At 32.1% G+C, this 16,317-nt stretch overlaps 1 protein-coding gene and 1 long non-coding RNA gene across 4 annotated transcripts; both read left to right on the top strand.

The window, feature by feature from the left end:
* LOC116182480 (glycerol-3-phosphate dehydrogenase [NAD(+)], cytoplasmic) lies at window positions 1–15,354 on the top strand. 3 transcript variants are annotated; one of them, XR_004147530.1, is made up of 8 exons: window positions 1–198; window positions 279–456; window positions 8,149–8,289; window positions 10,444–10,698; window positions 10,748–11,085; window positions 11,135–11,227; window positions 13,776–13,983; window positions 15,201–15,354. XR_004147530.1 is itself a non-coding variant. In XM_031503016.1 (7 exons), the coding sequence occupies exons 1-7, from the start codon at window positions 152–154 to the stop codon at window positions 15,229–15,231; spliced, it is 1,083 nt and encodes a 360-aa protein (XP_031358876.1). In that variant the 5' UTR covers window positions 1–151; the 3' UTR covers window positions 15,232–15,354. The 3 variants fall into 3 exon arrangements, 2 of the variants coding, with proteins under 2 accessions (XP_031358876.1, XP_031358877.1); XM_031503016.1 differs by lacking the exon at window positions 13,776–13,983; XM_031503017.1 differs by lacking the exons at window positions 13,776–13,983; window positions 15,201–15,354 and adding an exon at window positions 12,184–13,474.
* Window positions 11,234–12,036, top strand: LOC116182482. Its single transcript, XR_004147531.1, has 2 exons — window positions 11,234–11,432; window positions 11,488–12,036. It is a non-coding gene; the product is annotated as an uncharacterized LOC116182482 (long non-coding RNA).
* Window positions 15,355–16,317: the final 963 nt, after the last annotated feature.

The raw sequence follows: 16,317 nt of genomic DNA, 5'->3' as shown, positions 1-16,317 counted from the left end.
CGATTCACATTTCAGTTATTCTTATCACTTCAATAGAAGCGGTGTGCGTTTGTCTCTAACGGGCTGCTATTGTTTTGTTATACAATTTTTAATTAATGCCCCAAATTTTCTAACAAGTTCTTCACACTTTTCTATTATAAATTACAGTAAAATGCCTGGAAAACCCAAAAAAGCCTGCATTGTGGGAAGCGGTAATTGGTAAGTTAACCTAAAGAGCAATCCTTTTTTTAAAGTTCACTGGAATGCAACTAGTTCCTTTAACGTTAATCCTTTCTTAGGGGTTCCGCAATAGCTAAAATTGTGGGGAATAATGCAGCACGTCTTCCTCAATTCGATGATCATGTCACTATGTACGTGTACGAAGAGATGATAAATGGAAAGAAATTGACGGAGATTATTAATGAAACACACGAAAATGTGAAGTATTTGCCGGGTCACAAGTTACCTTCGAATGTGGTGAGTTATCTAGCCGATATAATAATGTGAAATGATCAATAACACTCTGTTTTTATTGTAATTTATTACTATGACATTAAACTTGGCATTACACCAGCAGACCTGCAGGTGAATAGTGGATATTAAACAAGTACGTAAGTACGTACACAGTATTTTCAATGCAACTGCATTCTGGCAGATAACTACATTTTCCAGCAATAGTTAGCACATCATTGTTCAAAACTGTATTTATAGTTCAGTGGCCTGAAATGATGCGGATTATGTAACTGACATGCTACATTGGGAGAATTCAAGAAGCTATTGTTTCTTGCAAATGGTTATTAAGGCTCCTATGTAGTAAACATCTAAAGTTTCAAATAGACCTATGCATAGGCGGTGTTATTTTTATATCTGTTGACACAGCATGCTATTAGATGGTGTAGTACCTACCTAATTGTAAGGGTTTCGTTACATTGATGTAAATAAAACATTTAAGTAAGTAAGGATTGATTGCCAGTTTATACAATGTTTTGGCACTGTTGATAACTTTATTATTGAAGCTGCAAAGTTTGTGAAATTAGCAAACATGATCTTCACATATATTGAAAGAAAATTAAATTTAGGATAGCTCTAATACATAATCACTCAAAGAATTAATAACCAAGATGCAAATGATACATTAAATGTAAATTACACACTCAATAAAAAAAATATGGAAAAATAACAGTAACTGACCAATATGATGCTCTCAATCCTTGCAAAAAGCAAAGTTTTAACGATTTTTTAAATTTAATCTTTAATGTTATTTTTTGAACCCCATGTACATATGATCAAAATATCAACACAGCCCTTTTCTAAAAGGAAACCAGTTTTCATATAGAAAAAATTGGCAATTAAGTATGATTTGGTCTATAATAGTTATTTATGCATCAAGGGCATTATGGCGATATTTATGCCGAGGGCGACAGAGCCCGAGGGTTAAATATTGAGTAATGCCTGAGGTGCATACAACATTTTATTTTTCATCGTTCCAAAGAATGCATTTCCAATATACAAATGTCATGATTATTGTTTGCCCAACATTAAAGTGATTCATACGAATCAAGTTGCATCTTTTTTATTACATAATATAACTCCGTCAATCAATTTGACAGGCCGTTTGAGGGCATAATGAGATGACAATCCATTATGCCCTCTCATTATGCCCTTGGGCGTAATAGACTGCTTCATATATCACATATGACAGATATAATTGACATATAATACGCAAATGAAAAATAAATGTCATTTATGACATAAAAATGAAAATAGGTATGTCAAAAAGGACTAAGTTTAGGTATATATGAGGGTATATACCTACACCAAATGTATACAGAAATAGAAGATAAATGAAATAATATGTAAGGTGCTCCATTTAAAATAAGCAAGTTGGCATCCACTTCCAATGTAACTGGAAGTGACACCAACTTGAAAACATTTTCCTATTACTCACATTAGTATACTGTCAAATTTTCATAATCATTCGAGGTCTCTCTCTTGAGATGTAGATATCCGCCATTCTTCACAAGACACCCTGTATGCATAGTAATTTAATTGGCTTCATAGCTCCAATAATAAACATGGTAGGAAATAAAAGGTCAAAATGTCTGGACATAAGCTTCCCCATCACCGTATACCTCCCCCCTCATGGTACTCATGATACTAAAACGATTTTAATATTTGCACTATGTTGAGCTCGAGGTTGAGCTTCATTTAACGTTCATATCACCCATAACGTTTCTCCGAAAGATCCTTTGGACAAAAAATATTGAAAAGCTTGTTGGTTGAAATATAATGCTTTAATCATTCCGAGAATCATTCTATACAGAAAAAGATCAAGAACAAATTCTGACCCCCATGCAAGTGAAACAGTAGTTTTTTCGTGTTGGTGTGCTACGTTTAAGAAACTTTTTACACAGATTTCGCTTACGACTAAAGAAATGGAGTCGTTTTCGAAGGTGGATATATTAAAACATTTTTCTATGTTACTTTCTTGTTCGTGTCAGTCACAAATGAGAAAATTCTGTTTGCCATTTGAGTGAATATAGAATACTAAAAAGGCAAATTTAAAAAAGCTAAAACTTTTCATCAACAGATCTTTTCAATATCCATATTTCTGAATCTATTCTTAAGATTCTTTTCAACGAAAATTTCTGTTGACAAAAGTGTTTTTTTTATAAAATACTAAAAAGGCAAAGTTTAAAAAATTTTAAAAAAGTAAAAAAAACATTTTTCATCGGTAGCATACAGAATTTGAACTGAAAAATAATTTGTTCAATTCGAAATTATTATTTGAACGAGTCTGGGCCCAGGTGTTTTAATAGCATGTAACTCCAGGCTCTTTAGATTTTAGAGGCAAGTAATTTTTGACAAGCTATGACCTGTGCTTCAAAACTTTGGTCGGAACAATTTGGAATTGAATTTGATTTGGAGTTCTGAAAAATTGCATTTGGAGTTTTTTTCACCACCCGAAGGGGGGTGGGGGGTATTTCAGAGCTGGAATTTTATCAAAATGTGTCCCAAGTCAAGCAACTAAGTTAACCTGTTCCCCCATATTTCTGTGAGTTGGGCCACTGAGTCAACAACTAAAAAATAAACACAAATTGTGGGAGTTTGTGTTTGGATTTGGTTTTTATAATAATTTAATAAATCTCAATTTCACATTTTTTAAATTTTCCATTGTACAGCGTGTCCCAAATCCAAGGGCGATCATTGGGATCTCGGAAACCGTGAGAGATACGACGTCAGTTAATTGGAGACAATGTTTCGCATTTTTGGGTTGAACCTAGTACTGCTTAATAAATAAAGGAATTCAGAATAATTTCGGAGGTTATCAGAAAAAAACGGAATTCGCTAATTTTCTTTTTGTGGTGAAGACTAGGAGTCGAGCTAGGAGTTTTGTAGTTTCATTATAAAACCAACCCTGACGCCCAAACATAATAATATTATTTAAGCTAAAGAAAAATTCCCAAAACATTAATCCAATTGCACAATTTGCAATTTCTAATAAGGTAATTGAATTGACGTGCAAAATTACTACAATAAAAAAATCTCATGCCTCTCACAACAAATTTTCCCCTAAATACAGCCCTTATCTCAATTATTAACCTATTTTCTAACATTCTAATAAATTGACAAACGAGTAAGTCAAAACCATCACCCTACTACTACACTACAAAAGATACATTTACCTATATTTCCGAATCAAACACACACACTGCATGCCACCACTATTCTGCGGTTTCTGCTAAAACATCCCCACCTTCTTTTTCTCTTTTAATGAAATGCATAAAAGCGGGAACGATAAAATTCAAAATTTTCCAGATACAGTAACCACAAAGGTAAAATCAAAATTTGGAAATTACAGGCTCGTTTAAGAAATACGGGGAAAATCAAAAATTTTCAATTTCAAAATACCCTATATTTTATTAATTGATAGACATACAGAAAAATGTTTATTACAAAAGATTCTTTATAGTGATTCTTGAATAATTTTCCGTTTTCAAAGTATATGGGGTCACAAAAACGTTATCCGACCCGACCTTAATCTAAAAAGCGTATTAAATCCTCCCTTTAAAAATATAATACACCAGGGACGATATTCAAAAACGAATTAAGTGATTAAAAAAATCAAAGAAGGTTCAAAAAGATTTAGAAACAACAAAAAAGTTCAAATGATTGAAAAAACTACAAAAAAAAATAAAAAAAGGTTTTTGGATTTTAAAATTTTATTTTAAATATTTTTTAATCAATATTTGTTGTGCCATAATTTTGAAAAGAGAATTAATATGAAATTAAAATATACAGGGTGTTCCCTTTAAAAAATGTTTTGAAAACTGCAGATTATTCAACAATTATAAAGAAACTTTTGTAATACACATTTGTATAAATTTTAACTAAAAAAATTAAGGGTCATTTTGCGATATTGATCCATGGTTAACTAGCGATATGGCGATAACTGTCATATATCAATCCCTATGGCTATTTTGATAATTATCACATCGATAAGTACAATATATCGATAGGTGAAAACAATTATCACCCATCGCTAGTCGTGACATACCTACTTACTTAATCTCTTAGTTCAACTTGTAAAACAAACATTGTATTAGCGCAAACTTCATTGAACCCCAGGACTTGAATATCTTATATAGGTACCTATTTTACAGAACCAAAGAAATTTTGTATTGTCGATATTTAATAAGTGCGATTGTATCAGCTTTTTTGTTGTGTTAATTTATGATGGTTAAAATGGAAACTCTAATGTTTCAGAAATAGTTCAAGCCCCCTTGTTTTTTGTGTAAATTTTACTTGAATGTCATGTTAGGGTGGTAGCATTTAGTAACTATGCAAGTGTGATGCAATTGTATTTCAGAACGACAAGCTCTTTCAGAATATTAAAAGCAAGTGCGTTTTTTAAAAAATAAAGTTGATGATGGCTCCAAAAAAAACTGCAAAGTTGTACTTAAAATGTAATCATGCCAGCTTGTAGGGTAGAAAAATTGTCATTTCGGTATTTTTCTCTCCTGTCGGCTCTAAAGTGTTCAGAATTCCTTCACTTTGCCCTACTTTAATCTTCATTGTACCCTAGACAAATAGTGTACCCAACAGGGTTGAAAAAAAAATGTTTTTTATAATTTTATTGTGTTAGTTCCAGACTTTACACTCTCACTGTGTGATAATTATGTAAATATTAGTTTCAGTTAGTTTCAATGTTCAGAAGGCAGATAGATTACAAGACGTTTAAGTAAATAATTGATAGCTGTTATCGCATACAATGGTTCTATCTGTGAAAGATATTTAAATACACGCACCAAATAGGTACAAAATTGGATTAAGCACTTGTCCATTAATGTTAGCGTTTGAAACAATTTTATGATCTTTTAAATTGGTCATTCATCGTTATCACCAAAGATAATGATAATGGCTTAATAAGGTTTCAATTTATTGCTCGAATTGCAAAACAAAACATAAAATGAAAATGTACCCATTTTGTTTTTTTTTTGTATATGATTCGAACATAACAGTAGGTAATAATAATAGCGGCTATTACTACGAAAATATGTGAGAGATAAAAAGTTACTATAATATTTAGTTTTATTGCAGACCGATCACACAATATAATAGGTTTTAAGCTAAGCTTAGCAAATTGTTCGGTGCAAATGGCCATTAGTCGCTCTTTAACCGTGAGGGTAGATAAAGTGATCACTTTCACCGTTATGGTAGATAAAGTGAAACAGATGATTGTGCATTCTAATTACATCTGTCAATCTTTTTCAAATGTCACGTGGAGCACGATACAAAATGACGTTCAGAGAATGTATGACAATGCTGTTACTATGGAAATGACCGCGACGGCAAAACCTAAGCTTGCTATTGTTGACGTCTAAATTAAATTAAAAATTGTCAGAAGCTTTACATTGATTTATGTGTATTCTGCTATAAAATTAACGGAAACTAACCATCTCGTGAAAGTTAATTCACTGGAATGGTTAAAATAGCCCTTTATCGTCTTATATAATAAATAACTATTTTTGGGAAAACTTTAGTTGCTTCTTACGGAAGAAAACAAGACATGCCTTCAATAAGTAATTGATACTTGACTTTAGAGTAAATTTGTTTTAGCTTGTCCTCTATTAAACTAAAGAAATATCATTTGTGTGGTGATATGCAATAAATTAGTGTTCGAATTATTTTTTACATTAGTGCAGGATCCAATTCTGCTATGGAATATTCATTTTTGCACTAACGCAACATTCCATTTGCACTTCCTGCAGTCTGTATTTTTACACCTTTAATTCTGTTGTTTTAGATAAATCTTGGCACGTGAAATTACCTTGATCTATAGCCCTTCTCCTTGCCTTAGATTGTACCTACTTCGTTGTAGTAAACACAAACACATTTATTTCTGTTAACCATTTATCCACAATAGCCTCTAGAATTCCATCTACAACAAATACTTTTATTTAAGAATACCCATTATTGTCATGGGGCACTTAATTTCATTCATTCATATGACATCACTAAACACATTTACGTATTCATAGACCTTTGTGCTATTTAATTCGCAATTACTTTTCATGCGGATAATATGCTTTATGTAAATTATTGTAGTTACAATTTAATGCTCCCTAAATGAATTGCACAGTTGATTGATGACATAACCACATCTATTGAAAAATTTAAAAAAATTACGGTATATCCTACACTGTAAAATTGTGTACTTCCCTTTCTTTAAACTCCTATAATGACTACGACAAGTTGAAATAAATAGCAACTGTGAACTTTTGGCAACAGTCCCAAAAAATGCAGTTCGTCTGCGCATTTGAAGGTCTTTCATCGCCATTTTTCTATTATAGGTATCGATAGGTTTTGTCAAACATGATGTGATCATATAATTAAAATTGAGATTAAAATGAAAATGATGCAATTACATAAAAGCTTTGTAATCAGTTATGAATTATGAATGATAAAAGGAGATATCTTTGCAACAACGGTTATCTATTTGTTGAATATATTTATGCGGGAAACATTGCAAAATGTTCTACAGTAGATATATGATTTGTCAATATATAGTGCCATAATTTGTAGTGTAGATGGTGTTATGTCGTAACTGTCTTTTTTTAATAAACATTTTTGAATTGTGAATTAATTTATCGCCATGGAAATAAGTTAAACATTTTAAAATTTCAAGGCAAAGAAATAAACAAATAATTAAATACCACATTGATGACCACTTACTGTAATTGGGCGTCTGTCGTTATACCAAATTGTAGCAAATTTAATGCAAATTGGAGAACACAAACGTTTGTTATTCCAAGATCCATTAGTGTGAACATTTTGTTCAGTGCCGGCTTTAGGCGTAAGCGATGTAACACGCCGCTTACGCCGCAGACAAGAAGGGGTGCAAAAATTTTACTTTAATGACTTACGGACGAAGGACGTAAAAATCCGTACACGAATTCCTAAATAGCAAACATGTTATCCCTTCGGAAAACTTTGTACAACTTTGTTTTTAAAAAAAAAATGTGAGAACACAATTTTAAACCTACAAAATAACTTGCATCGTCTAAAACGCCTCGTTTTCGTTATACAGGGTGGCAAAGAATATGTAACACCCTGTATAATACCGCAACCAACTATTTTGATACTTTATTGTAGAGATTCTCAAAAATAATTGAGGTATCAAATTTGAAACAATTATCAGAGAATATAAGAGAGAAAGCGCAAAATACGAGATAAAAATTGAAACTTTGTCATCCTGTAAGTATAATGAAATTGAAGCCCTTTAGACCACGCACAGATCTGCATTTTTTTTCTTATTTTAACGCCTTGAAATATCTGCATATAGGTACTCTTTGGCATGACATTAATTAACACCCTATATTTTTAAAAATATCCTTGCGAAAAGTTCCCATTATTCAGGTTTTAGCGAGGAGGGCAGAGGCGCAAATTTTAGTGCTTGCTGACACGCAACTTTTGCCTTGAGCCGGTCCTGATTTTGTTGTCCTACCTCTCTTACGATTCCAAATATTTTTAGGAAAACGTCGAGGAAAATGGTTACTTGAAGGACTCTGCTTAAATCACCTTTATGTTTGCTGATGTGAAGCAATAACAATAATTATTAGTAGTATTGTTGTGTATTATTTAATTAATTAATTGTAGATGTTTTAGGTAGCCGTTCCGGATGTTGTTGAAGCTGCAAAGGAGGCAGACATTTTAATATTCGTAGTTCCACATCAATTCATACGAACATTATGTTCTACACTTTTAGGTAAAATAAAGCCTACAGCGATTGCGTTATCTTTGATTAAGGTAAAGGTTAACATTTGCAACTATGCAAACAAATTGTTGACATGTTTTTGAAATTTGGACTTGATGTAAAGAAAGTGGTTAGATATTTTAAAAGTATCTAATGCAAATGTATGATATTGTTACACGCTGATTTTTTCTTATTTGGCACAAATTAAAGAATTAATGGAGAAAAAGATAATACAACCCAGAGGATCAGTACTAAAAATTATAGCAAATAAAATAAAAACCTTAGCAGTCGAAGTCGTACTTAACAAAAAAAAAATGCAGGGTGTTCCTGTTCTTTATTTTTTGAATTTTTCTGATCCTTTATGGTCATTAGATTCTTTCTTTTTTTAAATTTTTTCAACTTATCCTATGTTTATTATTCTGCGGTCTAAACTTTATTACTTTATTCATATCAATCCTCATTTTCTATCATAGACAACTATATCATATTTTTGGATTCTTTAATTATACTTCGGATTTATGGGATTCAACAGAATATTCAAATTCTTTAACATTTTTCAATTCTTAAATACCTGGGCCTTTAAGAATTCTTTATATCCATCATATTCTTATATTTTTTTTCGATTTTTCAATTTCTTCTGATGCTTTTCTACTCACTTATTCGAATTTTAAAATCTTTGAATTTTTTTGAATTCTACTTTGTTCTGAAACTTCTTAATCTGACGAACACTTGTCCATACTAATTCAGTGCAACAATGAATTTCCAAATCGACCCAAGAACAGCCGTGTTTATTTCCCATTTTTCTTACTTAAAGGTGAAACCTCCTCCAGTCATAAGTTCTATATCGTTGTTGCCCGCCGTCGCTTGCTATTCCCACCACCATCGCCTGAATTCCAAACACTTGCATTCCTTATCTTGAATGTGGCGTTGTTAGTAAACAATGCCAATTAATTAGTCCAATAACGTCTTTTTACAAAACACGTGAAATCACGATTAAATAAATTCCCTTATTTATGCGTTCCAAAATGTATGATACTTATGGCCGTTTGCACTGACAATTTTAAGTGGAGCTTGCTTAGCTTAAGCGTAGTTTAAAATCCATTGCAACGATTATTGAGACAATGGTTGCCATGGACTTTAGGCTACGCTTAAGCTACGTTGTGCTTAAATTTGTCGGTGCAAACGGCCATAAGTACAACAAATACCATTAAATGACTTAAACAATTTCTAAATTTACAATTACAAAAAACTAACACTAAAATAACAATTAAACAAATTTTCCAATTCTGTGTCTATTTGAAAGAAATATTGGGGATATTTCCTATCTAATACATTGAATCATTTTACATACAGGATGTCCCAACTGCTATTTCCAATGCATAAACCGGAATTATGTTAACAAACCGTACATTTTTCACTACGCTCTCATCTTTGGCTTTGTTTCAATTTAGAGAAACGACACCCCCCTGTAGTTTGCACAACAATATGAAGTTGATCTAAAAAAATAATCAACAAATCAATCGATCCACTTACATAATGGAAAAAATAAAAAAAAATATTTAGCTTTTTAATCAACTGTACTATATTTATAGGGCTCTTCAAAATACCCAGGTGAGTCACTTTGATTTTTGTAGTACAGTAAAGTATGATTTTGGTCTATTCACCTTGATTCAAAAATGATACCATTTACCTCAATGTTGAAATTTAGGGCCACTCCGCTCAAACCGGAAGTGATAAATAACTATTATTTCAAGCATTAAAGTAATTTTAACAGAAATTTTGCTAGCATTCATTGATTCATTTAGTAGGTACGCTACAAATGAAAAGTAGAGTGAAAACAGTTTTTATCTTGTTAGGTTATTCTTCCTGTTATTAAGACGCGTATTTTGTTAGGGTCTCCTGAATAATTTCAAATTTTGGTTGGTAACACAGGACCTTGGGTAAATTCTATTCCAAGAGAGCGTCAAATTCTACACATCAAAAGATTTAAAGTTTCACTCCTCCATTTCATATAAACTATTAACCTTACGCCTTTAATTTTTTCTTAAATATATTTTGAAGTATTTTTATTTGAGCAGTAGTGCCTAACTCCAACCCAAATGGGGCATATTCATAAATTTCAAAAACATGTGAATGATTTACTAATTTATTTTGGAATTTCAACAAGTTGTGTTGCTTTTCTTATGTGTTTGGTATGCGGATTATAGGGATTCGATCAAGCTGAAGGAGGCGGAATTGAGTTAATATCACATATCATCAAACGCCAGCTGAAAATAGAATGTGCTGTTCTAATGGGCGCCAATTTAGCTGGAGAGGTCGCAGATGAAAAGTTTTGCGAAACGACAATCGGCTGTAAAGATTCACGCATGAAACCAGTTTTACGAGATCTTATACAAACAGAATATTTCCGAGTTGTTGTTGTTGACGATGAAGATGCGGTAGAAGTTTGCGGGGCTTTAAAAGTATTCGATTTTAATTAAAAAAAATTTTATTCATGAAAGAAAATTTCAGAACATTGTCGCTTGCGGTGCAGGATTCGTTGACGGTTTAAATTTGGGAGATAATACAAAGGCGGCAGTAATTCGATTAGGTTTAATGGAAATGATTAAATTTGTTGACTTGTTTTATCCTGGCAGCAAACTGTCCACTTTCTTTGAGAGTTGCGGCGTTGCAGATCTTATTACCACATGCTATGGGGGACGTAACAGAAGAATTTGTGAGGCATTCGTCAGAACTGGCAAAAGTATAAAGGAGCTGGAAGACGAACTGCTAAATGGCCAAAAGTTACAAGGTCCATACACAGCGGAAGAAGTTAACTTTATGCTCAAAACTAAAAATATGGAGGACAAGTAAGTGTTGATGACTTCAGCAGGAAGTTACCTAATTCTGTTGTTACAGATTCCCCTTGTTCACTGCAATATTTCTTATCTGTACTGGAAAAATTGATGCGAAAGAACTGATCAACTGTATCAAAAATCATCCCGAGCATATGTAAGTTGATAGCTACATTACTGTTGAAAGTATGCATGCGGTACCGTTATTGCCATTGTTGAAATTTTAATGTATGATTTATTACTCCTATCTATAACATTACCTGAGGTTGTTGCACTGTTCCTTTAGCAATAACGATATTAGTTTCCTGCTTTCTGCTGAGTACAATGCTTTTAAACAGATTTCCAGATTCTGCAATATTAAAGTAGGTACATATTATGATACACAACGTGTAGATTACACAGTTACATTATTTTCAGTACAAAACACAAACATATGCAAGGGTACTGTGCGACTCCATTATGCACCTTTTGCCTACTCAACAAGGCTTTAAAAATTGTTTGTGAAAGGGCACTCTCAATTACGTTTTCCTACTGAAGCTGCCCATTTGATTATTACAGGGAGTAGCATACTATTCGATGTGAAAGGGGGCTCAATAGTAGTCAGTGTGGCACCCCATTCTCGCCTCTAAATGAGATATCGGTGTCAGGTTTGCATTATGTGGTAGCGTGTTTATATTGTAGTTGTTATCTTGATTCCAAATACCACTGTACCATTGTTAACTATTTACTTCATTCTGGCAATACTAAAATTGGGAACCAAAGAAGTAGTAATTCATTGACAGTTTAGAACAATCAGTGTGCTGTGAACATTCAAGAAACTCCCCCTTAGTACCTTAATGTGTACGTAATAGTTTGAAAGTGTTGAAAGTGTACGTAGTATAATTAAGTAAAGTAAAGATTTGAAATGTGTGGTTATAATAACATTAGGAACCAACTAATAAAATGCTAGTCATTCGATGATAATTACTGAAAATAGTATAACTACATAACCAACATCATTACCTTTAACTAGTTAAACTATAATCTGCCAATGAGCATCGAATTAACCTAAATTTTTGCAATCTGGTTGATCTTTTGTGCAGCTTAATAGTAATGTGTTGTTTTCGTTTACAGCTCACCGCTAACAAATATTGCATAGTTGCCTTTTTTGCCATTCACTAGTATTAAATGTGATGGCACGTTTCGTTTAATTTTATACAATTTTTAAAATTGAAGTTTTTATTCCGTTAAGTTTTAGTAGCTTAGACTATATATTATGTTGGTACCTTTTACATTCATTTTATTTTTTTTTCTAAAATGTTGAATTTTACGACATTGTTCCTCAAAACAGCAACATATGTATTTAATTTTTCTTTATCCTAAGTTTTCTTACTTAATTTATTTAAAAAGTAGTTGTCAGTGCTGTTTAAATACAAAAAGTTACAAATTTGTAAAAATATATAAATCGTAGGTAATAAAATATCTTATAATTGTAAAAAGTTTTCAATTTCGGAACAATGGTTCCATGATTAGACTGTGTGTCAAAGGCTGATAAAACTTTATTACATACGATTTAAACTTAGAGCTTATAATTAAACATGGAGCACTCAACAAAATTTTAAAAATGTACCTAATCATATTTATTTTTAATGTAAAAAGTAGAACTGCTGGTTTTTTAATTTGTGATCAGAATTGTTGCTGTTTTGGGAATGTTTTATTTTTGCTCGCAGGCATGTAGAGTAAGATTGATAACATTTGTGCCTTGTTATGTAGTTTAGTAATTGTTTTAATAATACATGTGGAATATTAAAGTATTTAATATGATAAAAATTAATTGTGTTGAAACGAATTATAAGAATTGTGATACGTACTTAATTGCATAAGACAGTCGGTAAATGCTCTATGATGTCTTTACAGTTTTTTAATTTATCTCCCTTAAATACCTGGGAAGTAGCATTTAATTGTCCCTATACATAACTACTCAATATGTATTTTAAAGACTCATAATATTCCATGTGCAGCTTTTTCTTTAGCATCCTTACTACCCCATTAAAGGCTTCCAAGTTTTTTAATTAATAATTTAAATTAACTGTGCAATAACTGTTATAAGCAATCTTATATTGTAATTAATATTTAATTCATGCATGTTAACTTTTCTTCAAGAGGACATATTAGTATATTAAGTTTGTCTCTGTGTTCAATTATCTAATTTGTACTGTTATAATGTTAATATTGTTACGCAGAAAAGTAGTTGTAAAATATTTTTTATGGAAGATTAAAAGATATCTTAATGTTTTAGGTACGTTCCCAAATCAATTTCATATATATAGCAGCCCTGACTTTCCAAACCTTCCCTACAACTGGATCCCATCTATTGCTATATTTAACCTTTATAAATTTGCGAAATATATCTTTTCTAAACCACGACACTGTTTTATATACATTACATTTTTAGCATATGTTACATTAAAACAAACGTGCAACAAATAATTTACAAGCCTATGGTACGGTTGTATGAAATTTTCAACACGTTTTTTCACTGTATTTGTATTTGACTGGAAATATTAATGCAGATTTTAATACATTGTAACACAGTTGCCATGTAACATTGTAACTTCTATTAAATTGGTTGTACGGCAGCTGCTGTTGTGCTGCATTATCCAAAGTTGCATTGCTACTTTTCCGTCCTGCACTTGTCTAATCGCCATATATGTACTTTGTTTTAGGAACACAAAATTACCATCTAGGACAGTGTATTCCAAGCTTTAACGATTGGCGATTTTAAATGCTTTCGAACTGCAAACTCTTTGTGATGCATCTTTAAGCCTGTGCTAATCTTTCTTGAAATACTCTTAAGGTTTTAATTTTTAATATAAGTGTTTTACCTAGTCATATACTTATTGTGTGTGTAACTAATCAGTGTTCCACGAAAAGGTATGTTATACTTTTGATAATTTTATTATCACTTTAATTTTGCCTCATCTTAAGGATTCTGGAAAAAGTATTAATTTGGTATTTTGTTTATAAGTGTACGTCACCATCAAACGTAAAGCATTTTGCATGTGTTCTTAGCACATTTCATATAACAAAAACACGTTAATTGTTTCATGAGATGCTCAGAATTCTATGCTGATCCATGCTTTATTTGAATTTGTAAGAACCAAGTAGTGCTTATGTAGCCTACTTGCGTAACCAATTGTTTGTTAAAACGCATGGTAATATGTTTTCCGTGTTAGAAAATTTGGCATCGAACTTTGAATGCACTTTTTATGATAGTTCCACATTTTACATAAAAACACTAGTACAAGAGCACATATAATTATGCAAGTAATGTTCTAATGTACATAAACATCAGATAATACTGGGTGATACAAGTGTATCTAACTTTACTCATGGAATTATGTGCATAATGTTCATATCATTGACACCTTAACGATTTTTATGTATAAAGCAAGAATGTACTTCCTGCATTAGGTTAAGATTCCATAGCAATAAAAAAAAGTTAAATTGATTTTAATTTTTTTTGTTTCTAGTATAAGTACTTCTCAATATTATTGTTTAACTTATCATTTACTATTGAGAGTATTTTTATGATATGCATGTACTAAAGCAATACAAACGTCGTGTAATTTGGTCCATATCAGTATAAACAGCATTATAATGAAACTTACAAATGATCTAACTAAATTAAACATGTGCGTTTACAAGTTTATTGTGCAATGTTGCCTGCTATATTGAGGTGGACTAAATTGTCTACACACAATAATCAATTTCTGTCCACATAGCATTTAACTACCTATAGTCAACCATGCAACAAGGGAGATTACCAAGTCAATTGTAATATTAATGGCCGTTTGTACCGACAAATTTCAACAGGGCTTAGCTTAAACGTACCTTAAAATTAAAATCCTTGACTATTGTCTCAATAATCGTTACCATGAATTTTAAGCTAAGCTCCGCTTAAATTTGGCAGTGCAAAGGGCCATAAATGTATCAGTTGATAGGTTCGAAGTAATCATGTCCATCAATTGACACTTAGCAGTTACCATTTTTCTTAAAACTAATTTGTTATGGTCTACTTTTTCCAGACGCCTACCTTTACATCGTTTCATCATACTGGAGTTCCTTTATTAATATTTGTTATGTTTTAGGATCACATATGAGGGTGGGGATGATCACTAAGAAGTGTGGAGCCAGACAATTTAGTTCTTGTAATTAGATAAAGGGAATGTGGGAAAATGTATTATTTTAATGAAAACGCTATGGGAGAAACAATTAAATGATTACATCGCTACCATAAAGAAATGGTTGTTTTTATTCTCCTGGTGGTTTTAAGTAATTTGCTGCCATTTTTTTTGCATAGGTGACATGGAACTTGAGTTGTTTAAACAATAAACATACAGCCCTGTGATGTATTAGAAATGTCAAACTTAACGTGCAGGTTATCTGCCGAAAAACGTTATTTGGCGGTATTTAGTATAGGCAAAATGACATTTTGACACGTTATTTTGCGTTATTTACTATATTAAAACAAACTCATTCTGCAAATATTCTCAGAATATTGCTTTTTTGTACTCCGTGTGGAGTATCCTGTTTTGTCTTCCAAGTGTATAATTTTTATCCCGGAAGGAGAAACGCGCGACTAGGGACAAGAAGTGACAGAACACACTGAAATGTCAAACACAATTTATGGTGGATTTATACAATCAATGGGTGCGTTCACCAGAACCAAACGTGTTTGCGCTTTGATTACGTTTGCAAACACAAACTGTTTAGGCGCAGGTGAACGATAAGGTGCGTTTGCCAGAACCAACTGTTTGCAAACCGTTTGCGCTTTTTAGATAAGTACGTTTACTGAACGCGTTGCTAGTTGTTAAACTGTTTGCAAGCGGACGCCATTTTTTGAATCGCATTTTAAACTTGCTGAAAATCACAAACATGTTTGTAATTTTGTAAGGCATGCATATTTGTTTAAACCATCGGCATATAGGTTTATGCGTGAAATTGGAGTAAATTACTAGTACCTATACATCACGACCAAAAATTGGATAATTGCACACAATGCGCTTTAAAGTTGTAAGAGATAAATCGAATAATTTAATTATGAATGAAGAAGAGAGCATTCCATGTATGCAGGCTTATTCAAATTCGAGGGCCACCATGGGGATCTCGGGAACTGTAAGAAATAGAGGTTGGCAAAGTTGAGTAGTTTGATACTTAACAAAATGTCGTTTTGAAACTGAAAAAATTCCGACTACTTTCGGAGAT

The sequence above is a fragment of the Photinus pyralis genome, unplaced genomic scaffold (assembly GCF_008802855.1).
Source record: "Photinus pyralis isolate 1611_PpyrPB1 unplaced genomic scaffold, Ppyr1.3 Ppyr1.4_unclustered_Scaffold5481, whole genome shotgun sequence".
Lineage (NCBI taxonomy): Eukaryota > Metazoa > Arthropoda > Insecta > Coleoptera > Lampyridae > Photinus > Photinus pyralis.
Note: the sequence above shows the minus strand (reverse complement) of the source record. Positions and strands in the feature narration are given on the sequence as shown.